Source organism: Micropterus salmoides, unplaced genomic scaffold (genome assembly GCF_014851395.1).
Source record: "Micropterus salmoides isolate LMB-PRFRI ecotype aquatic unplaced genomic scaffold, ASM1485139v1 Ms_hic_scaffold_1, whole genome shotgun sequence".
NCBI classification, from domain to species: domain Eukaryota; kingdom Metazoa; phylum Chordata; class Actinopteri; order Centrarchiformes; family Centrarchidae; genus Micropterus; species Micropterus salmoides.
This window is the reverse complement of record NW_024040040.1, coordinates 15,460,231-15,483,585: the sequence shown is the minus strand read 5'-3', so window position 1 is coordinate 15,483,585 and position 23,355 is coordinate 15,460,231. Positions and strand designations below refer to the sequence as shown.

The 23,355-nt window shown below is 38.3% G+C and overlaps 2 protein-coding genes across 3 annotated transcripts; both read right to left on the bottom strand.

Annotated features, from left to right (window-relative positions):
* Window positions 1–245: 245 nt before the first annotated feature.
* On the bottom strand, window positions 246–6,813 carry LOC119903657. Its single transcript, XM_038719890.1, has 11 exons — window positions 6,548–6,813; window positions 5,096–5,251; window positions 4,814–4,942; window positions 4,481–4,641; window positions 3,288–3,378; window positions 3,063–3,179; window positions 2,884–2,904; window positions 1,866–1,886; window positions 1,702–1,728; window positions 1,570–1,620; window positions 246–1,374 (listed from the first exon to the last, which is right to left on the bottom strand). Exons 1-11 carry the CDS (start codon window positions 6,624–6,626, stop codon window positions 1,355–1,357), a joined length of 873 nt encoding a protein of 290 aa, XP_038575818.1. The 5' UTR covers window positions 6,627–6,813; the 3' UTR covers window positions 246–1,354.
* A 1,523-nt stretch (window positions 6,814–8,336) lies between these two features.
* LOC119903612 (cytochrome P450 4F3) lies at window positions 8,337–15,118 on the bottom strand. 2 transcript variants are annotated; one of them, XM_038719857.1, is made up of 14 exons: window positions 14,006–15,118; window positions 13,634–13,844; window positions 13,140–13,284; window positions 12,938–12,991; window positions 12,472–12,599; window positions 11,506–11,627; window positions 11,264–11,410; window positions 10,687–10,810; window positions 10,511–10,577; window positions 10,243–10,372; window positions 9,933–10,066; window positions 9,719–9,783; window positions 9,553–9,635; window positions 8,337–9,467 (listed from the first exon to the last, which is right to left on the bottom strand). In XM_038719857.1, the coding sequence occupies exons 1-14, from the start codon at window positions 14,044–14,046 to the stop codon at window positions 9,248–9,250; spliced, it is 1,671 nt and encodes a 556-aa protein (XP_038575785.1). In that variant the 5' UTR covers window positions 14,047–15,118; the 3' UTR covers window positions 8,337–9,247. The 2 variants fall into 2 exon arrangements, with proteins under 2 accessions (XP_038575785.1, XP_038575792.1); XM_038719864.1 differs by having other exon boundaries at window positions 15,062–15,112.
* Between the last annotated feature and the right edge of the window lie 8,237 nt (window positions 15,119–23,355).

Here is a 23,355-nt window from a genome sequence, read left to right as displayed (position 1 = left end):
TAATGACATGTAAATTTAAAATTCTTTGATATACAAAACATGACTAATCTTTTAAAGACTAAATCTGGTAGTTATTACACAGACAAAATGCTAAAAACATTAGTCAGAGACATCATCACTGCTCATCTGAAAGGCTGCAGCTGCTTTTTTCCTTTATGCAGTTTTAGGACCGCAAATTAATGTCCAGTACACTGAACCTGTTATCAGTGACTGCCCTCAAGTGGTTCAACTTTGGACTACAGAAATCTCATTTATTCCTTTATTTTACTGCTTGAATGACATGATAGTACATTTAAAACACAAAAAGAGTTGATATTCAGTTGGTTTTATTAAATAAAACCCATATAAAAACACTAATCTACATTCTTTACATCCTCATACACAACAATACAAAGCTAACAGTGAATAAGTCAGTTCTTTTTGTTGAGGGGGGGGGGGGAAGTGTCAAGTTTTATAGTTCAAAGATGTTGGTGCCAAAACGCATTGTTGACTTATGCTTTCAGTTAGGTAGATCTGCTTTGTATGTTAAAGAGTTTCACAAATACTATACATTCATAAAACAACAAAGTAAAAATAACATGACATGATTGACTTTATTCGATCTTGCCAGCTCCCATTATTTAGCGCACACGCGCGCACAGAGAGTAGTTGTTGCTTCTTTTTTGGTTGGGGCAGCAGCTCAAACCAGACAATCACGTCCATTTTTCCTGCCCTGGTAACAATCCACTTCCTACCTGCACAGTTTAAGCTCTTCTCCAACACTGTGAGGTGGCAGACCAGCCTCAAATCACAAATCATCCTCAGGCGGAGGGGGAAGTTTATTGAGCTCGAGGTAACAGTTGGTGTCAGGTAGGCTTGCAATCACAGGAAAAGGTACTCTAAACGTCTAAATGTCTAAACGTTGAGGCCCATCAGTAACTGTGGAAAATCTGGAAACCAACCTCAGGACGATATGAGCTCTGTCTCAAGCTTTTCTCTTTATCAGTGCTTTTATTATATTGTGGGCCATTTTGTCATTCTAAATAACTACAATATTTCCGTTCTTAGTGTATTTAAAATGTTAAAAGTGTCTTGATAGTTTTGTGGCTTCAAACGCCATAAAAATTTTTTATAAACTATTTGTTTTAAAGTTGCTTTAGGATGATTTCACTCTCCCTTTTTGCCGTATTATTAATTTTAAATTTGAAGTATTAGAGCGGACACTGCTGTTAATGGATTCTCAGTAATATGTGTAGTGTAAAGACTTTGTGGACTTTGAAGATTTTGTGAAACATTTTAGCTTCACTCTGGATCTTCTTGGTCTTGTTTTACACATGTCGGGTCTGGACTTGCCGTTTTTTGGTGTTGTTGCTTGCTATGTCATTGGTGTTTCCTCTGCCAAATGACAAAATGTAAAAAAAAAAAAAAAAAAGAGTCACATGCTGCTAAAATGGTAACACTCCTGAATGGAAAGCAATGAATGTAATTTAAAAACTGTACAGTTTGAAGGATAAACACCGCATTAACCTTCAAAACCTTTTCAAACAGTGAAATTATTTCACCAAGTGATTTTTTTCAGTAGTATCTTACCTTCTGTTAGTTCCTTCTCCGAACAACGAGTGGTGCCATTAGAATCAGTATCTATACGGACATAAAGATATCAACTTTCATCATAATGAAAGGTGAGAATAAAACATAGAAAACAGACTGCGGGAAACTTACGTTGGCACTCATTCTTCCTCCAGAAGTCTGTAGTGGTGCAAAACAGGAGAGTAGCATCAACAGAAAATACAGCACAGAAGAAGTCTGATAGACATCTGTAAAAGGCTGGGCTGTTTGACTTTAAGGGCATTAATAGGACAGTTTAAGTAATTTTAGTCACTGACCTGCTTCCCATGGCATCGCATCTGCAGGGAGAGAATCACAGCAGAGATTATGTTAAAGTGTTTATCACTGTGTGCTTAATAGAAACAATAACTTAACCAACACCCAGTAATCTCCTCAGTTAATTTTACTTTCACTGTAAACAATGCGCTGACTAGAAGGCAGAATGATTCTGTGAACTCAGCGTTTCTTGATGTTTTCAGTATTTCAGACTGATGAGTCTGGCAATATACTTCCTGTATATATTATAGTTTGGCCTAATGGCTATGCTACAAGAAAGGTTACAGAAATCAACAGTGCTCTTCCTTGTGTGCATGAATGTGCACAACACATTTCATTTACAACAATTTAGCTTGTAGCCAACAAAAACACTACAACAATAAATGGTGTAAAGCTGACCCTCCAAGGAAATAAGAACCTTTATTAAATTCTATTTCTAGTAGCTTAGGTTTTTTATGTGTTTAACCATTTTAATTTTACTTCATTCCACTTTATTTTACTGTAGTGTTTACTTACTAGCCTTCTTCTGCTTACCTGCTCCCTTTCACTTCAGTTCTCTTTTCCCCGCACACACCTACACTGTCCTGTCTACATGTCCGCTGAATTGACCAAAGTACCTTTATTTCAGTTCCACCTTAAGATGCTTTCACACTGTAAAATGTTGCAAATCTCTTGTGCTGTGAAATGTTCCACAACTGTAATGCCAAGCTCTACTGTACTCCATGCTGTAGTATCCTGCATTTCCCAGAATGCCTTTCAAACCGCCCCTGGTGAATGGGCACAAACTTGCAAACTCCAGCAAAACACTACGAAGCCTGAATCATTTCCTTTTTTTAAAGACCCCTGTGATGTATTTTTGTATTTATGTTTCAGCTCTACAGGGGAACCCTCGAGTCTGACACTTAACTTAACACTTAACATCTATTTTAAAAAGGATTCTTTAGGGACTTTTACTCCTCTTTCTTTCTTTAAAAAGGTATTTGGTTTAAGACTTTTATTACTTTAAAAAATACTTCTTACCTTTTTGGAAGAACCACATTCCTGAAGGAATTGAACAGAATCATTAAAATGTGACACCACACTTATCATTATAAGACTTAATATAAACATGAATTATATGAAACAACTGCTTCATCTTTAATTGCTTATATTGATTTAATGCAAATGAAACAAGTACATAGAGTATCATGATGTCTCACCTGCTTTACACCTGTGAATGAAAACCAGCATCAGTAGAGCTGCCAGCAAAGAGATGAATACTGTGACTCCTGTGGAAATTTTCAGACCTCCTCCTTGTTCTGAACGGTTATTTCGACCTGTAAGATGACAACAGCAGCAATGAGTGGGCTTTACAGTGCGTTACACACCAGAGGATTTTCAATGACACAAGAATTTAACATAAAGGTTTAAGTGTAATAACTCACTTGTAAACAAAGGGTTGGTGACGGGCTGGCTGCTCTCCTGACTGACGCGATTCTCCAGCTTACAGCTGAACTCCTTTATACTTGAACTGTCCTAGGAGTGAAGCAATACCAAACATGTATACACATTTATTTGTTGAACTGCGTACTTGGTGCTCCTTAAATATCCATGTTTGTTGTAAACTAGTGATGTGCGGATCGATCCTAAAGTATCGATATTTCTGATAGCAGCGTTTCCTGCTCTAGGATCGATACTCATATAAAAGGATCGATATCAAAACTCAGTAATTTGGAGTGAGTGTGTGTTTTATCATAAGTATCTTACTGTCACCAGGATGGTCTAACTACTTGGTTGATAGGAACTACTTTTCCTTCCGCCTGTCAAAGTCATGCTTGTGCTACGGTTCTGTGACGGAGAGTCTTTGAAGTGAGCCGCTGCAGCCCTTTACATTTCCCGCGATTGAATACTGACTCTGGCTGACTGTAAAAACAGTCACGTCTGGCTGTATTTTAGCTGTGAAGGTAATAATGTTGCACTGTGTGATGTGTTGCAAAAACAGTGAAATACTTTGGCAACACTGCAAACTTCGCTAAACATCTGAGATTAAGTCAAAATAATATGATAATGTTATAAAGCGGCAGTTCTGAGCAGGAGATTTTCATTATGATTAAAGAATATGACAGTAGTTTGATGTCTTGTCATTATGCAGCTATTATTTTGAATAGGTAAGGCCACAGCCTACTCCTTATATCATACAAAAACGGGAGAGGGAGGTCACATTAAACTAGAAATAAAATATGTAAAAAGTATTGGTATTGGTATCTGCAATACCAGCCTGGGTATTACTTGGTATTGGATCGTATAGGTAAGTGAGTAAGTGGTATCGCACATCACTATAGTAAACCTTCCCAAATTACTTACATTGCTTCTCAAATGTTTTATGGACCTCAAGAAGAACATTTTTGTATTCTTCATCATAAAATGAGTATGAATTCTACAAACTTGTCATAAATTGAAACCAGCCTGATGATTTGCCACCTGTTCATGACATTTGTAACATTCAATAATTATCATATTCAACGTCTTAAAATTGCCATGTAAAGCTACCTGATCAGCTCAGTTTCATTTCCATGTGAAAGCAACAAGGAATGCATATATTGTTGAGAAAAGCACATTGCATTACAGTATTCAATACCTTTGTAATGTTTTTGTTCTTGGATGAAGCTGACTCTTTGCCATCTGACTTCCACGTGTAGTTGATTTCTCCAGCGCCTGTGGTGTTTCCATCACAGGACAAAATACAGCTGGTCTTCTTATCATCACAGGATATATTAACAGTAGGTACAGGGACGGGAGCTGTTGTTATTGCGGGAAAAAATTGAATAGGCCATTTCAGTCATGATAACCCTGTTGCATTTTCATTTTCCTAGTTTTTCTCCTCTAACACAAAGTAACAACCAGGGAAACACAACCACCACATTGCCAACTTTACAAACCTGATTAACTTGTGTGTCATTTAGCCACTTACAGAGGACGATGAGATGAGTTTTCCTGGATATCAGAATGTTATTGATTTCTGCTGTGTAAACTCCACTGTCATTTCCAGTCAGTCCAGTGATTGTCATCTCTCCAGTTGAAATGTTCAGTCTAACACGATCTTTAAACCAACATGGATAGGGTTAGCTTCCCGACAAGTCTAGAACTCACAAATAATTTAAATGTCACCACTGCACCATTTAGCACTAATCTATACAAAAGAAAGCCAGTTTATATTTGATCCTACAGAAAGATGTGAGCTAAACTTGTATACCTTTGAACTGACGAAAAAGTTCAACGCCTGTATCATCCAACTCAGCGGCAATGTTACCACCGTGTTTCCACAGTATGCTCTCGATGGTGCCAGGCACAGAGGCATCATCCGGTTTGAGGACAACTTCATCTCCCACCTTCATGTAGAGTTTAGGCTCTGCAAGGACACAAAAAAGCTCAGTGTGCCAATTTTCATGCCTATACATGCTTTAAATTGGCTTTTTATTCACTGGACTCTAGTTAAATTAGGGGCAATGAAGATTAAGCTGTTTCTGTTGAGAAGTCTACTCTTGTTGATATAAATGGGGTGGACAAATATAATAGAAACACTGATCAGTAGTGCGATACAATCAAACAGTGCCACAAGCTGCAGCCTCCAAAATGACCATATGGTGAATCAACACGCTCTAAAATGACATTATAACCGTCGTGAAGGGAGAATTTACTGCAGGACTGTTGTATGGGATTGCTTTAGATATAGGTATAAATAAACTTGCACCATTGACATCAGGATGGAGGTACATCTTTGACAGGTAGCAGCTTTCATCAGTGCAAGGACAAGATAATCTGGTCTCTCAACACTAAACTAATTCACATGTTTAAATTGTTTTTAGTGACAGGGTTCTGTATGCTCATTTACTTGTTTCATTCCTGCTCCCCTCTATTGCAATGTTCGTCCTCCGTGTTCTCTTTGCTTGGTTTATTCTTACTTTTCTGTTCTGTTTTCTATTCTCTTATTGTCAGTGGTTTTTCTATTCTACACATTTCCATTATGTTCCATCCTGCTTTATTATACTCTCTTAGGCTATATTTCCGTTGTGTTCCCCTGGACTATATTACACTCCCTCTTATTCTCTTCTACTCTACAGAATTTTACAATATTACTAACTGTTCTATGTTGTACAACTCTTTGCTATTCTATATAGTTCAACTGAGTCCCACTCCGCTGGGTTATCCTCTCTTCTGCTCTATTCCTAACTGTTGGTGCACTCCTTTCTCTATTTTACACATTTAAATACGGTTCCACCGTGCTATGTCATCCTCCATTATATTCTACTCTATCTTATGGTATTCTTTTTTATTCCGGTTATATTCTGTACTACAAATTTTATATCCTTCAGTTAATTAGTCTCGTTTGAGTTTCCACTAGTTGTTGGTGAATTTAGCTGCAATGATTTGGCACTGCGCCAAAATATTCTATTCAATTTCCATTCTAATATTTTACTAAATGCCATTATATTACTGCCTGTTTGGCTAGAGTTACAACAGTATACCGAGACAGACGAAGTTTGTTTTATCTACATGCTTGTTCACACTGGGTGGGGCCATGCATACGGACAACAACCTCAATACTGCGTCACAGTCTATGATTTACACTCATTTAATCTACAAACACATACTTTCCAACGCCTACAAACATCAGCTAAAAGTACACTAGGAGAAACAAACTTACCGGAGTCTGCGGACACAGCGGCCAGACAAACACAACACAACCACCCGAGCAGCATCATGGACGCTACAGGCGGCCACATCTTCCTGTTCGTCGGTTAAACTGTCAGAAACGAGAGGACATCCAAGCTGCTTCTGTTGTGACCCGAGAGAAACGTGTCAAGTAATGTTGTTTTTAAAAAAACAGGGTATGTAGTGTCTGGCTTAAAAAATTAGGTCACAGTTGGAAAGAGCTGAAAGTGAAAGTTTAAGCGATATGACGTCAACACGCTCACCGTGTCTCAGCCTCCACCGCGACGTCATCACGCATTGTATTTCGATATACTAATGCCGCGTTCGAGCCCGGTCGGCACTGGGATGTTTCCCAGTTGAAACTTCCGACTTCCGACCTCAATGCGTTCCAGGTGCATGGTGGTGCATGAGGCCAAAAGTGAACGAAAACCATGGCTGACCGTGACAAAGTGTACACACAGTTGCACCCTCAGCAGTGTTTTAGTTGTTAATTAAAATGATGGCAGTTTTAATGCGAAAAACTGACTTAAATAGCCTATACGTTAGTAGTTTTGTGTACCCCTCTAGCTACATCAGTTGGTAATCCTCAAGTCAGTCAATGTTGCAGGTTACACTTCTTAATGTTTTGGCATTTTTAACAATAACTTTTATGCAGAGAAGATGACTTTATGAGATTCTTTACTGTAGCCAGCTACCTAATAGCCCTAACATATTTCTACATCAATGTACATGCAGAACAGGTTTGACTCTATGACCGTATGTATTATTTTAATTTAAATACATGCAAATATACTTGTTGTTGCTTTTTAGTTTATGGTTTACCATTTACAATGTGTGCATTCACGGGCGCTGACATTGTTTTGTGACGTAATTCAGCTGCTACTCGTGAAGTCGTGGTACATATTTTTTCTCGTCGGTAACACTGTGTTACAATTGCCCCAGAAACCAATTAAAATAGTGTCCGGCTTAGAAAGAACATAAAAATATATAGTTTTTTTTCCTGATTTCCTGAGTTTTTGAGTTATAAGAAGAAACCAAAAATTGTTAAAATTGCCACCGGTCTCCCCTATAGTAAAACCTGTTCTGGATGTACATTGATGTAGAAATATGTTAGGGCTATTAGGTAGCTGGCTACAGTAAAGAATCTCATAAAGTCATCTTCTCTGCATAAAAGTTATTGTTAAAAATGCCAAAACATTAGGAAGTATAACCTACATCATTGACTGACTTGAGGACTACCAACTGATGTAGGGGTACACAGAACTAGTAAAGTAGGCTAAAGGCTATTTATGTCAGTTGTTTGCATTAAAACTGCCATCCTTTTAATTAACACCTAAAACACTGCTGAGCGTACAAGTGTGTGTACACTTTGTCACGGTCAGCCCTGGTTTTCATTCACTTTTGGCCTCATGCACCACCATGCACCTGGAACGCATTGAGGTCGGAAGTCGAAAGTTTTTAACTGGGAAATATCCGAATTCCGACCGGGTCGAACGCGGCATTACCCAATCACTGATGTAGATCTGGAAACGTGGATCTTAAATAATATCGATGATAATAATAATAATAAATGGCACTTCTACGGTGTCAAAAGTTTGTTACTGCCACTAGAATAATCAATACGCTCAATTTTGTTATCATATAGCCCTTTAGAAATTACATCAAGACGCCTTTATACGCTAAACTATTCATTGTATTGACATCCCAGTGTAATATGAAGAACAGCATTTGTCCTGTCAGGGAAAAATAATTCCTTCCCAAAGAATACAGAGTCAAATAGATGTGTTGAATCATTTCTTTATGTAACATGGCCATGAAGAGAACGCAGGGTTACTCTCTCGAACTCAGCATTTCCTCTCCTTAAGTACAGAACAAGTACAAAGCAAACAACAGCCAGCAAATGGTAGATGAAGGATGAACAAATGGCAGAGTATTAGCATACACTCAAAAACTCTTCCTGAGCTAAGAAAGGAAATGCAAATGTATGTGGCATCAGATGTTTCTCTGTCTCTTGATTGGTCTATGTTAAAACTCTCACCTACATGCCAGCAGATGTTTATTGTAAATCAGACAACCTTTTGCTTAGGAATAAAAACCCTGTGACCAATGTTAATTTCTCACAAGTTAAATACAGTGAAATCCTAAAAATCAGCAACTTATAATGCATTTCTCACAAATATTTTCATTAAGAGTCCTTAAATCACGTGTCTCAGACCCCTAGCTAATATGGTAATTCCTTTTATTTATTTTACATTAAGTGTAAGACTGTGGCCTGAAAATGTGGCCCTAGCTTGACCTGTCTTCAATAATTCAGGCCCTAGTCTAGTCTCGGGCATGCAGATAATCATGTTTTTACAACCTGTGTTGTAACCTCAAAAGTCGCTCTGTCTCCCAGCAGAGCGTTTGGATGAGGAATACATTTATTTTCTACCTCAGGATTTATTTAAACCAAACTTAACTCAGTAAAAAAGTTGCTGAGTAATGTTATTGTTACAACAATAAAATGGATATCACATTATGCAATAGTACATTCACTTATATCACATTCAATTTTTAAAGTTATAATAAAATAATCATGTAGACTAACAAATTGCTTTGTAGAAAATAGAGGTCACAAATAATTTTAGAAAAAATACAGTAAACATAAATCCACTGAACTCATTGTTATAAAAACAGATGTCATCTTGTTGGATTATTCATCCTGCGACTCCTCCAGGTTGTGCAGGTTCAGAGACTCCAGCTGCAGCCACAAACCTCCCTCTGCACGCAGGACTAGTTGGGGGAGCCGGCGAACTCCTTCAGAGCTGGTCCCAAGTTCAGGGTTCACTCCCGGGGTCAGGCGAAACCTGAGCAGGGTCAACGCCACGACAACTCGAAGCTCTGCCAGGGCGAATTTCTGACCAATACAGTTCCTGTGAACACAAATAAGTTCTTATCTTTACCAGCGCACTAATAGTGTCAGATCTTATTGCACTTAAATGCTAGAGTACACAGTACCTGGGGCCTGAGGAAAAGGGGATGAAGGCATGAGAAGCCCGTCCCTCTGTGTTTGCAGGGTCAAAACGCAGAGGAAGAAACTCCTAAAAGAGAGTAAATCACACTGTTCAAACACAACAACGTTGTGCCAAAGTGATAATAATGATTTTTCCATTTCATGTCTCACATGTGGGTCTGTCCAAACAGCAGGGTGGTGGTGGGTTCCATAAATACTGACCAAACAGATGGCACCTTGGGAAGAATAACAGACAGAAACCGTCACTGTTTCAAGTTTTATTACAACCTGACCAACTAGCTGATCAGGTGTTTCAATTCCTTGTTGAGAAGATGGGAATCCCAGAAAAGACTTAACAAATGATGTACTGTCTTTCCCCTCTCACCCTGTGGTACTGTGCAATCCCCTGGCAGTGCCATGTCCTGGGTGTACTTCCTTGTTACAGCCTGCACAGGAGAGTGGAGTCGGAGAGACTCTCTGATGCACATGGTGGTGAAGGGAAGGCTGGACAGATCCTCCCTTCAGAAAAAGACACATGAATGCACACACAAGCATCGTCACATTTAAATTCCTTCTCATGAAAGATTTTCAATTTTGAGATTGGGTCTGGGCAAATTTTTTACCTCTTACAAAGCGTTTTTTTACTGAGAAATCAATTGTCCAATGATTCAATTTGTGTGTGTGTGTTTTCTCACCACTCTATTTCATGTCTATCTCGTCCTTGCATCAGATCCATCACTTCCTGCCTGCATTTCTCCTGATAGTGTTCGTGGCGTGCTAAATTATACAGCGTCCAGCAAATAGCACTGGCTGTTGTGTCATGACCTTTGGAAAAAGTAGGTGGGTTTACATTTAAAGGAACAACGAATCTTATTGGATGTCAAAACATGATTTTCTAACTATTTTTGAGTCATGTGGACATTTAAGACTAAAGGAACTAACTGTAAACTAAAAGTGTCTCACCTGCAAACATGAAGGTGTTGGCCTCAGCCTGTATTTCCTCATCTGTTAGTCCTCGTCCATCCTCATCCTGCGACACACACACACACGTAAGCAATATAAACTGTCCCTCCACCTCACATTTTTATCTCTGTCCATCTCTATTTCTCATTGATGAACACTTTCTTCTTGTGTCCTACCCGTGACAGCAGTATGATGTCCACAAAATCTTTCTTTCTCTGCGGCGCTGTAGTGAAATCTATTTCTGTCTCTCTCTGTCGGCTGAGCAGGGCACGCCGCTTCTGAACCACTTCCCTGGTAAACCTGCAAACACCAGCCAGTTACCATAACACCATACACTTTTACTATAATACTTTACAAGACACAAGGTGTTACTACAGAATATGAAACTAAACTATAGTATGTTACAAGATCCAATGTGTTACTATAATGGGATACTGCACAATGCAATATGGTGTATTCTGATACATGTAACATATAAGGTTACTATTTATATGTATGACACAGTACAATATAATGCAGTGAAATAAGATACTTAAAATACTGATACAATACAATATAAGTAAATATGCAAAGACACTCGGTACATTATGATTCAATATAATATAACACATTAGAGTGTAATGCAAATAGAAATGCATAAATGATTTTACAGCAACAACTTGGTTTTCACGATTTTGCGGTAAAAATCAGACTCCAAGCTTTCTGTATTACTTGTGTTACACTGCTACAATAAACACTGTGCATGTGCTGTACCTGTGTACAATGCTCAAGGCCTTTTTGAATCGTTTTCCCTGCTGTGTTTTCCAGTAGATCCATTCCCAGTGGTGTAAAATCTTTTGCCGACGGTCTATGATCAGGTCACTCAACTCCACTATGGCCGACACATACTCACTGATAGACCTGGAGAAAGAAGAACATAAAAAATCAAAAAATAAACTCGAAGTACAACAGGAGTAGAATATGTTTTTGTAAAATGGTCAAGTAGTTGTCCTTACTGCTGACAGTTGCTGTTGTAGCTGAAGGCACATTTCAGTAAACTGTCCAATGTCATCAGGGTGACATGGTCAAACATCTCTATGTTAGCCCTGCCTCCTGCCAACAGGTTGCGCCACTTATTCTGAAAGACAGAAGATCCAGGTGACAGATGCAGGACAGGTATCAGCTTTGGATTTCTGTACAGCAACAAATCATGTTTTTCTTCTGATAGTAATTTCTTTTGTTCAATCTGCCATTGAGTCTGAACCTGGCTCTCTGATCACATCTAAATGTAGCACGTGAAGCAGTTCAACATATTTGATGTTCATGTAATTTCATGATTCTTGCAATATTTGGGTTATATCCACATGGTTGAATGCACTAATTGCAAGTTGCTTTGTAATGTAAATGTTTATAATAACAGATAATAGGACATTTTAACTTTAGCTGTACTGCATATTCAAAATTAGCTTAGAGAAGTTGTTTTTTTAATATATGCTCCTTGCAACTAACTAAACTAAAATTCTATTTGAGCATTTTGAATGCCACTTGTGGTTTCTGTGTTTCATGTTTATCGCTGTATATCTTTATCCTTGTGCTCATGTCTTCAAAAACACATCTTGATCTCAAACAGATCGGTTTAAAAATGGCTTAAATAAATTAAAATAATTAATGAATACAGGCATGAATTAAAAGCTATAGCTATAGCTCCTCACAACAGTTTGTATTTTGTGATGTTACTTTCATTTTAACACATTTTGATAAAGAGAGATAAACCCACCAAAGCATGCAGTTATTATTGTAGATACTAAAGGCTGTGTGCACATTTGACACTGGCACTGATTTATGAAATCAATACTGATCATACAGCAGAAAGTAAATGCAACAAAATATCCATATATTAAAATCCCTCTCCCTTTTTTTGCAGCATCTATAAATGACCCTGGTTATTTGTGTCCGCTTGTGTGCATTTCTGCATGTCTTACATGCATGGTGTTAGTTGAGGTGTTAAACTTTGCGACGTAGTTCTTCAGAATATCGAAATGAAAAGCAGGACTCAGCAGCCGTCTCTTGCGAGACCACTCCTCCCCGTTGCTTAGCAGCAGGCTCTGTCCTGGGACATGAGGGGAGAGAAGGTTTGGAAGTGAGGATGGCAGTAAATTGTAATCAATACTCGGATAGCCATAAGTGGAATCACTGTAATCTGAATTTATTATTGTTTATTTATGATTCTTAAAAAACTAGACAACAATATTGTTCAGGTTTTATTGAAGGTTTTATTTAACGATACAGGACTTTGTAATAAATATTCATAAACGGAAAGAATGGATAAGTATTTTCAGCTTGATTACCACAGACTTTGAATTGACACATGCCAGTGCTAATTAAAGCTGAACTGTAACAACCTCTTCAACTAGACTTACATCAGAGCATCCTGAGCTATTGACTCACCAAGCCATGGGCGCAGATGACCGTAGATAAGCTCATCTTTCACTGTAATGCTGGCTGGATGGAGGAAAGGAGTGAGGATGTAATGGAAGGAGAACAGAACAATAAGCATTGAGATGTGCGGTTTTAATAGCTCCAATAACACTTCCACTTGAACAGTAATTGTGCAAAAATGTCCCATTATTTTGACTGTTTGGTTTCCTACCAGGGGCCATTAATAGAGGTTTGACGTAGTCAGGGTGGAAGAGTCTGACTATATGATAGAAAGGGCCAATGAACCAGCTGCAAGAGTGTTCGTATGTCCTCACCAAGTCATCCACCTGCAGGAGACCTTCTTCTGTGCTCTGCATCTGAGGCACAAATAAACATTACAACATACAGCGTACATTAAGTTTAACTGAAAAAAAAAAGAGTCTTATGTCAGTAGGTTAACTTTATCTTTTTAATTAAAAGGTGAGTAAAATGGGTTTTGGTTGGTTTACCCTTCATTACTTTGCTGAATTCTCACACAGCATTTTAAAGGAAATGTTGTAATAACAATATTTTACAACACCGAGCACATCCTGTATCACACTGAGAAATCTGCAGTTTTACCAAAGCATTACAATAATGACACAACACTTAAAGGTAACAACAAGGTGAATATCATTATTATATATAAAAAAAAGCTATAAATGCATGTCAGTGTGTGTATCCTACCTGGCCTAGGTGGCCTAAAAGCCAGGAGTTTGCATGTGGCTTGCTGAAGCAGGACAGCCTGTGTGTGTACCAGGCGTGTCGCATCAACAGCCTCACTGTCCAACCGATAACCACAGCTCCTAGTCCAGTACTGACCACAAACAGCACCTGGCAGAGGCCCGTCCAGCTGAGGACCTGAGAGAAGACACCTTGGAGGACAGACATGCTGGGGCTGAAAGAGAGAGTGATGGATATCCAGAGGTTGAGGCTGCTTGATACTCACTCTGCTATGACACAATCAGAAGTTATGTTGAAATAGGCAAGAACACTGTTCCACCCATTACTGCCATTATTTCAACAGAAACAACTGCTGTTATGAGAGACACCACTTACTTTTGTCTGTTAGAATAACCCGTCACCTCCCACATCTTCATCTTTATCGTTTTTTAGTGATGGAGACTCAGCAGCAGGGAGGATAAAATCAGAAACATGTTGAGTGCTATCACAGTGTTAGCTCCAGATCAACTGTTCTCAAAATGAACAGTTTCTCCCCATTTGCCTCACTCCAACTTCTTGTACAAGAATTTGTAGTATGAGGCCAAATAAAGTTGTTGAGGGGGAAAAACTGTAGAAGCTGTTTATGTCTTGTTGTAAATTGCATTAGTAATTTACATTTTTTAAAGTGACAATAACCATTGATTAGTATTTTTATGGTTAGGTAAACAACTAGACATATTGTAATTTTTTTTCTCTTGCCAAATATATGGACATTATTTTAATCTAGTCACTCTTCATTGAAAAACAAGACAGACTGACACTACAACCACTTTCTGCAAATAACTGCACAGTCAGTGTGTATAGTTTTTGTTCTATTTATCAAGTTGCATATATCAAGTTTCAATTTTTGTCATAACCAGATACTTGTATTTCCTTTCAAAGGATTTAACTGAGCGACTTCTTTAAGTGAGTGTTGGGGAAGAAGCATAGACAGTATATTACTGGACGAAGCCACCACGTTGATTTGAATGGAGAGCAGTGAAGCCAGTTTTGGACCAATAAAATACTACTACAGGGCCACTTCCTGTTGGCACCAGCGTCTACTGCGCATGATCGCGCAGCATAACCCTGTTTTAATGATGTAGAACAACAGCAGAAACACCGTAATTCTGGTAGTTGTATAAATGCGCCAACAAAAAGTCTCATGGTTTGTCTGACTCGGATCGTCACTTTTTAATCAGCCCACCTACGAGGCTCATCTGTCAAACAACAAAGCAGCGTCACTGATCGCCGAATAGTTTTTTTGAGATTGCCGAGAATTTATAATCTAAGCAATACGGTTACATCTCTCATGTGCGACGGGGTGTCACAGGGTTTTGACGTCATTTTTGGGCCTACATGGATCCCTCCATGCAGGCTTTGGTCGGCTTCACTGTCCGATCTCTGACTTACCCCCTTGGGAAGAAGTTGTCGACCAAGGTGTTTCTGTGTGACGTCGCTGATTGTAGTAGGAAGCGGTCGGCGCTGGCGGAACCGGACGTGGCGGAGTGTTTTTTTTTCTTTTTTCCTCCTCTTTCTCCCCTTTATTTAGGATACAAGATACAAAAAAAATCAGGCATCTTATCACATCTATCCTTACACTGTTTACAACAGGTTAAGCAAAGAACAAAGCCGACATCAAATGATAAAACAAATAATACAGTAAATAAATAACAGCTAAAAAAAACAACAAAAAAAACCCCTTTATATATATATATATATATATTTCTATATATATATATATATATATATATATATTCTTGTTTTTTTTTACAAGTTTCAGTGACTTATTCAAACCTTTTATCTCATTCTTCCAATGGTTCAAGCAGGGTTTAGTCTTAAAGAACCTACATTTATGTATAAAGGATTTCCCCAATAGCATCACAACGTTAAGGACAAAATCCAAATCCTTGTTTCCCACAAACAAACCAAATTTAACTAACTCTACTGTCAATGGTGAAGACACAATCTCCTTGGACTGTAGCCAGCTCCACATATCACACCAAAAGGACTGCACAAATTCACAATAAAAAAACAGGTGTTCCGGACGTGGCAGAGTTGTACGGTTTGGAGGGCGATTCAAATGACTTTTCTGACTAATCAACCATACACTGTGACTGGTAGACCCATACGCATAGGAGCCATTATAGGAGCCATTATACATGAGGGAGACATGTCCCCCCCACCTTTCGAAATCAATGTTTTGTCCCCCTCACTTGTTTCGGCGGAGATGGCTCATAGCCAGGCGGTTTGAGTGACTAGTTAATCAATCACACACTCTGCATCAGACATGATTAAACGGTTGAAACGCGACAAAAATCATGTAGCCTATAGAAAACATGCGTCAGAAGGCAAATGTGGTGCTGAAAAGTTATGGGAGAAAAAAAGAGTTTGCTCAAGCAGGTGTAGCAAAGTGCCTCAATATTACGTTTATTTTGTGCTGTTCTTTTTGTACCTGAAGACAGCAGTGGCGACGCGTGCTGGAGGGTGGGTAGTGACTTGTTACAAGTAACGTAATTTTTCAAAATAAAAAAATAATAGTAATAATAATAATTTTTTTTTTAACTGTAGCCTACATTTACTATTTACCCCAGTAATTTCTTTGGGCCAGTAATCTACTTTTACTTTCGCTACATTTTCCATTCATACCTTCATAACTTCACCAGTCTGTAATCTACAATAAGCTTCGTTAACTGTCAGCCACGTTACGCGCAGTTACGCAGAAGAGCGCCAGGTCTCCTTTGTGGTAGAGAGACCGGCGGTTATCACAGATATGAACCTACTTTCACTTTCCATTAACGGCGCATTAAAAGCGTATTTAGTTTCTGCAGAGAAAACGTAAACTTCACACTGTAACATCTAAGTCTGATGATCACTAGATTGATTCTGATACATTAACAGTATCCTGTTGTTGAAAAGAGCATCGCTTTATTTTGATGGATATTAGCCTGTTTTTTATTTATTTATTTATTTTACATTGGTTACTGTTTAATAGCGATTTGAAAAGAAGGTCGCCGGTGAAACTAATCTTGGCTTTCACTCAGCAGCTTCTAGCTGTTATTTATTCAGGAAACAATCATTTTTGAGATGCACAGAGAGAGAAAATATGGTGGATAAAACAGTCCTGTTGGGTTTTACGCGTGACGCACAGCTTCCTCTGTATATAGTTTTACCTGCTTCAACAACGAGCTGCTCCATGTTACTGCCACAATCATTCTTTGCGATGTAAAGATTATTTAGATGCTTTAGGAATAATCAGATTGTTTTGGAAGCATGTGCTGCTGCAAAGCAAGTGGTTTGGTTGGCCACATGTCCATAATAAAAGATACAGGCAACAATAGTGGCTGGGCAGCAAGCATGATAGTGATGATTAAGTGATCTTATCAACACTTTCATTGAGATTTAAAAAAGGAAAATAATTATTAGAAATAGCTAAAGATAATCAACCAGCAAAGCAAATTTCATTCCATAGAAATAACCATGTTGCAGCTGTTTCAAACCTGATGAACAGCAGATAAAATATATTATTATACTTTTACTGGAGTAGGTTTGTCATTTTTTTCTTTTATGGGAGTAATTGTACTGTTTCTTGAGTAAAGATTTTGAGTACTCTACCTGCCACTGACCAGCGGCACCAGTACTAGCGCTGACATGGTGAAAATGAGACAGACAGCAGAGATGAGGTCAATAGCAGAACAGAGTCAAAGCCAGCACAGTTCAAAGCACCAGTTTATGGTAAGATTGATGATGATATGGCTTATTAGTTATCTACTCAAGGGCTCAGCTGAAGTGATTACTTTAGGAGTGTTAGAGGGATGAATGATGATTTTGAAAATGTATTTTAATGGCTCATTTAGTTATGTACTCCACTTGCATAAAATTCTCAAGAATGCAGGAATAAAAGTCTCTAAAGACCCAGAGGGCCTGACAAACGCTTTGTCTGGAGAGTGGGCTTACCAGGGACAAACTCCTGGGCCACTTTTTTGCCTCCGTCTGTGACCATCCTTGACCTTAAAAACCGGTGCCATGAGGTGTGTATGTGTCTCTGCTATGTGCCCATAAACAATTTGAAAAGTATTCAAACTGTTCACACAGAGACGAGCATCCTGCAGTATTTTAAGAGGAAGAGGACAGAGGTCACAGGAGCAGGAGTAGAAAAAACTGAGGAGGTTGTAAGTTGTATGGATAGCTACTAGACATAGTAAATTCTAAAATTCATGTAGTAAAAAGACTTTGTTATTCCAAGGGCATGTCATCAGAGTTTGCATTGAAAACAGTTCTGTGTTCACAAACATTTGTTGCAGGAAGAGTCAGGGACAAGAGAGACACAGGAAATATCACAGACAGCTACTTCAAGGGTAACATTGGGATAACTAAATACATTTGTACTGTGGCTACATTAACTAGCAGCTGTTCCATGTTTTTTATGGTATGTAGTCGGTTTTGTTCTAGTTATATTATACTCCCTCTCTCTGATCCTCTCCCTCTTCGAGTTTTCATAATCTCCCCTCTCCAGTCTATTCTCCATCTTCTGTCACTTCAAAGACCCTCTTTCAGCCACACTAATAACTGCATTCCGTTTTCAATAGTCATTAGTAATGAGCATTTAATCAGAATCAGAAGGAGCTTTATTGCCAAGTAGTGTTTAACACATATGAGGAATTTGTTTTGATGATAAGGTGCTACACGCAGACAAACATACAGTTGACATAAATAAATGTAGAAATATATAAATATGGAATAAACAATGCAAGTTATATAATAATATTAAAAAGAATAGAGAAAAATAATACAACTATTTGCAGACTATTTATCTATGAACTATTTAAGTGCTTTTCAGCGTCCCCCCCCCAGGTTCAAAGTCGCTCCTACACCCCTGGGTAGACCTATACAACATCTCAACTTGGCATCCCCTGTGAGAATTCTGATTAAGACCTGTTAGAAGCAGCAGACAGGCCTACCTGGTGGGGGTTAGGCCATGCCGCTGAAAGGGAAGCCAAATGAGGGAGGGGGGAGCAATGATAAAAATCCCAGGCAAACTGAAAAAAGAGATAGATCCGACAATGGGAGTGAAAGTGACGATTCCCAAAACATGAGGAAAATGTCAAGGTTTGAAGAGGAGGGTGGATTTAAGCTGATAATTCAATTTAAAGATAAGAGTGACAAGGCCTTAAACCCTCTCAGACTGTCAGAGGAGCTAAAAAACAAAATGGGAAAAGTTCTAAATGTTAAAATGATGATGAATGGAAATAGGCCTATACTTGTTTTCTGCAAAAACGATACTCAGAGGTTGAATGCCCTTAAAGTTAGCCATCTGTTCAACAGGCCTATAGAATGTTTCATACCTGGTCAAGCTAAAAATGTTAAAGGAATAATATACGTAAGCCCTGAGATAGCAGAGAGTACCATCTTTAAGAATTTAAAAGGAGCTGAGACTGAAGCAGTACAGAGATTCAAAGAATCTGGCACCGCTGTGCTAGTAACATTCAAGCAAGATAATATGCCAACAAGAGTCGGTCTTGGATATATGAGCTTTCCAGTGAGACTATACATTCGCCCCCCACAACTGTCAACACTATGGCCATGTAGCAGCAGTGTGCGGAGGAAATAAAAGGTGTGGAAAGTGTGGAGGAAGCCATGACTATACTCAATGTCAAGCTGACATAGTTAAGTGCTGTAACTGTGGTGGAAATCATGTATCTTCATTTAGGGGGTGTGAGCATCACGTTAGAGCTGTAGAAATTGAGAAAATGAGAGTTGAGGGCAAAATGTCATATGCAGAAGCTCTGAAGAAAGTGAGAGGAACGGGGGAACTTTCCAGGCAAATGGCTTATGATGTCCCTCTAGTCAAGGAGAAAGCAAGGCAGATTGTGGGAAGCCAGTCGTTCCTGGCGTTCATGGTAGATGTTCTGTGGGCAGTCAGAAGATCTGATGTTATCAAAGTGGTGGTGGATGCTGCAGAGAGATTCCTGGAAGAGGTGTATCTAGGTACTGAAGAGCTGCACAAGTATATGAGGCAGAAACTGGAAGTATATGAAAGAGAGAGGGGAAAAGGAAAGAACACAGACAGAAGTGAGGAGAGTACTGGGGGAAAGAAACATGGAAGTAAATAATGATAGTTAAATTGCTGATGTTTTACATCTTACAATGGAATGCAAGGAGTTTGGTCGCTAATGGGCAGGAATTGAAGAGATTTGTAGATGAATTTAAAGACTTACCACAGGTGATATGTATTCAGGAAACCTGGCTTAAACCATTTTTAGATTTTATGATTCCTGGATACGAAATTGTCAGATACGATAGAAACGGAAAATCTGGGGGAGGTGGATTAACATAGTAAACTTTTATAATCCGTGTTTACAAATAAATTTAAGTGAGTTAGAGAGGATTATGGAACAAATAGGGACCCCAGTCATATGGGTGGGGGATTTTAACTCTCACAACCCTCTTTGGGGTAGCAGAATAAAGGATACTAATGGGAACACTATAGAGGAGAGACAGCAGTAGCAGATATATGGCGGGCATTACATCGTATGTCAGGAAGCAATAGGAAAAAGAAAATGCCAGTTTTAGAGGTTTGAGGGCTTGTTTGCTACAAGTGATCTGGATAAAGCAAAACTATGTGAAAATAACTTTAGAGCAGTTCACAGCAGAGCTAACATCGGTGAAGCAAGCATAAGGAAAAGAAATGAGATTACAGCAAAACCGGGACAAACTTGAGGTAAATTACGATAATTCTAATGTGTGTATCTTTTTGGTTAGAAGAATTACACAGGGCAATTGAAAAAGGGAGGAAAACAGCTCCAGGAAAGGATGTTATTAGCTATGAGATCATTAAGAATCTAAGTGATCTGGTTTTGGAGGAAATCTTGTCCTTAATAAATTACATATGGCAGGAAGGAAAGCTACCTAGCTCATGGAAGCATGCACTGGTGGTCCCAATATTAAAGCCAGGGAAAGACGCTTCAAAGGCAGGATCATACAGGCCCGTTGCACTGACATCAGTCCTCTGTAAAATAATGGAAAGGATGGTCACAGACCGATTGGTTTATAAATTGGAGAAGAAGGGATGCACTGAAAAAAAAAAAGTCTGTTGAACTTACATAAAAATAATCGGGATGGGACGCTCGATACTGACGTGTCGACGCTGTGTCGACATCCAGAAGCACAGACGTTTCGAAACAGTGCTCCAAAGTGTGGTTCAAAACGTCAATGTTATGTGACCGCAGTGAAGGGAGGCTTCGGTGCATTTCACCCCTGTTTCGACAGGTGGGACACCTGCCGCTTCTAAGCTTGATTCACAGTGTTTGGAACAAACCACACATCAGCCTCTAACTCATTTGACAGATATGTTCCAAGGACACACAATCCTTTAAATTAATTGCAGCGACGTGCTGTAGTATATCCGCACCTGTAGGCCAAAAAAATACTTTTTGCCAGCAACAAATGTTCCATGTCACTAAATTTTTCCAAGGCTGGGGATGTCGATTATGAAAAAAAAAACCCCATCTCAGCCACAGCTGAATATTTGACATATAACAAATGTGAGACATTGTTCCACTTTTCATTTATCATTCTTGAAACAACTTCAACTTTAATCAGTTACGGATTTTTAATCCATTACACCTCATCACTGCCAGCACTCATTATTATTTATTATTACACTAGGGCCTATATCTTTCCTGCTAATTATTGTATTAATTACACCTGTTAATAAGCTACTGTGTAAAGATATCCACACTTATTACTATATTCTTAGATTTGTATACTTTATTATATTCTCTACTCACTAACTTCAACTTTATTTCTATTCCGTTTATGCCTTGCGAGTATCTGCAACAAAGAATTCACCCTCGTAGATCAATAAAGTATTCCGGTTCTGAAAATGGATAGGGTTGTGGTTAAGATAAATGCCTTTAGTGTGAGAGATGTGGGTTCGATTCCTACTGTCTCTAGTTGCTCCAAAAGTGGGCCCTCTGACACAGAAATTGTTATTTGCTTTGAGAAAAGCGTCAGCTAAATGAGTGATTACTTAACAACACACAGATTTTATTGCAACCCCCATCTGCTGTCTCTGACAATCTGAAAGCATTTGTTTATTTGTTGATTTGTGATTTCTCTGAAATCGTGTTGCTCATGTAAGATGTTTAGAATTGTAAAAGCTGGTCAGTCATTGTTTCAACGAAACCCCATACCAAGATGTGTCGATATCAAAAGTGACCAGTAAATGTCACCGTGGAGACAGGTGTCGAAGTGTTTCGAAGCCTCGAAACAATTCCAGCACAATTGCTTCAAACGTTTCATAAAGCCTCGCTTTGCCCATCACTAAAAAATAATACGTAGGCCTACATCGGTTGCACATATATTTATTTTTAGTCAAAATGATTCATTACAGTTTAATATACTGAATTCTTACATGTAAAACCAACATGATTTGATTATGTTCATTCAAAGTTATTTGTTAATGTTAAGTATATTAAATTATTATGTAAATACCCAACATCATTTGTGTCAATGTAACGTTTTCCCTTTAATGTTTAGTGTATTCAATTATCACTTATTAAAGCAACATAAGATTTTTATGTAAAGTATATGCAATGTTGTTCTGTTAAATCAACGTAACCTGCTAAAGTTAGTCTCATAGATTCTGCATAAATTCTACATGCTAAAAGTATTTCTGTAAGCTGATTTCTCTTTAATCTTACCTACCGTTTTACTCCTCTAACATTTTCAGAACAAATAAGGCATACACAAAAACCTTTCTTTTGAAACTGTATTGTCAAAAAATAGTTACTAACAATACTTCAATCGGTTCAATGCAATGTATAGGCAAGGCAAGGCAATTCAAAGTGCTTTACATAAAACATAAAAGCAACAGGGAAATATATGAAAGTTTAAAAGCAACATACGGAAATTGAAAAAATACACATTAAAATATAATAAAATAAGGTGCAGTGCAGTGTACAATCAGGGTTAAAAGAGTTAAATGGAAAAAAAACAGGCTGAAGGGTTGAGCAAATAATTGAATTATAATTATTTTGAAAAGAGAATAAACAGAGAAGTACACTTAATCTACTCTCTCTAGCTAGTCTGTACTCTGATCCATAGCAATCTTTGGATCCACTGAAACTCCAAAAACCCTCGAACACTACAGAGAAACCAGGACATGTCTGTCCGCAGGCCACTTTGATCCAGCTATACTCTGGACCCACTTGGGTGTTTACAGGTGGACAGAGGTTCCTGCTGTAGCAGGTCTAAACTACATATGATTTTAATAAATTTATGAGAATACCCAATTATGAATTTTAATATTCAGAAAATATTAGTCTATAAATCTCTCGTTTCGCGGGGCACCACCGGAGTTGTTATTAACCTAGAGTCTCCGGACCTCTAGGTAGCTTTTAATAATTCTACAATTATTCACCAGTGATCAGTTAGTTAATAATCGCTCAATTATCTTAAATCAATCAGTCAGTCTCATATCTAAAGGTAAATTCTCTTGGCAGGGACTTAGAAGTAGGCAATACACACAATTCCTTGGTTACAGTGAATTTATTAACTAACTAAGGTGATATAAAAAGGTGGTTAAATACATCAGAGAAATAAACAATGACTAAACAATGAGAAAGGAGGTCCGATTGTGGGAGGACTTGACTCATACGGCAGAGGAGAAATAATGAAAGTAAGCTATGAGTTTAGGAGTTAAA

Excerpts from the sequence above, each read along its gene's own strand:
- LOC119903657 (XM_038719890.1), bottom strand. The coding sequence starts at position 6,626 with ATGTGGCCGCCTGTAGCGTCCATGATGCTGCTCGGGTGGTTGTGTTGT. Across the intron at positions 4,943-5,095 it reads ACTTTTTCGTCAGTTCAAAG|ATCGTGTTAGACTGAACATT; the intron begins GTATACAAGTTT and ends GTTGGTTTAAAG. Across the intron at positions 1,375-1,569 it reads GGAGAAGGAACTAACAGAAG|AGGAAACACCAATGACATAG; the intron begins GTAAGATACTAC and ends GTCATTTGGCAG.
- LOC119903612 (XM_038719857.1), bottom strand. The coding sequence starts at position 14,046 with ATGAAGATGTGGGAGGTGACGGGTTATTCTAACAGACAAAA. Across the intron at positions 12,992-13,139 it reads ACCTCTATTAATGGCCCCTG|CCAGCATTACAGTGAAAGAT; the intron begins GTAGGAAACCAA and ends TCCTCCATCCAG. Across the intron at positions 11,411-11,505 it reads TACAACAGCAACTGTCAGCA|GTCTATCAGTGAGTATGTGT; the intron begins GTAAGGACAACT and ends TTCTTTCTCCAG.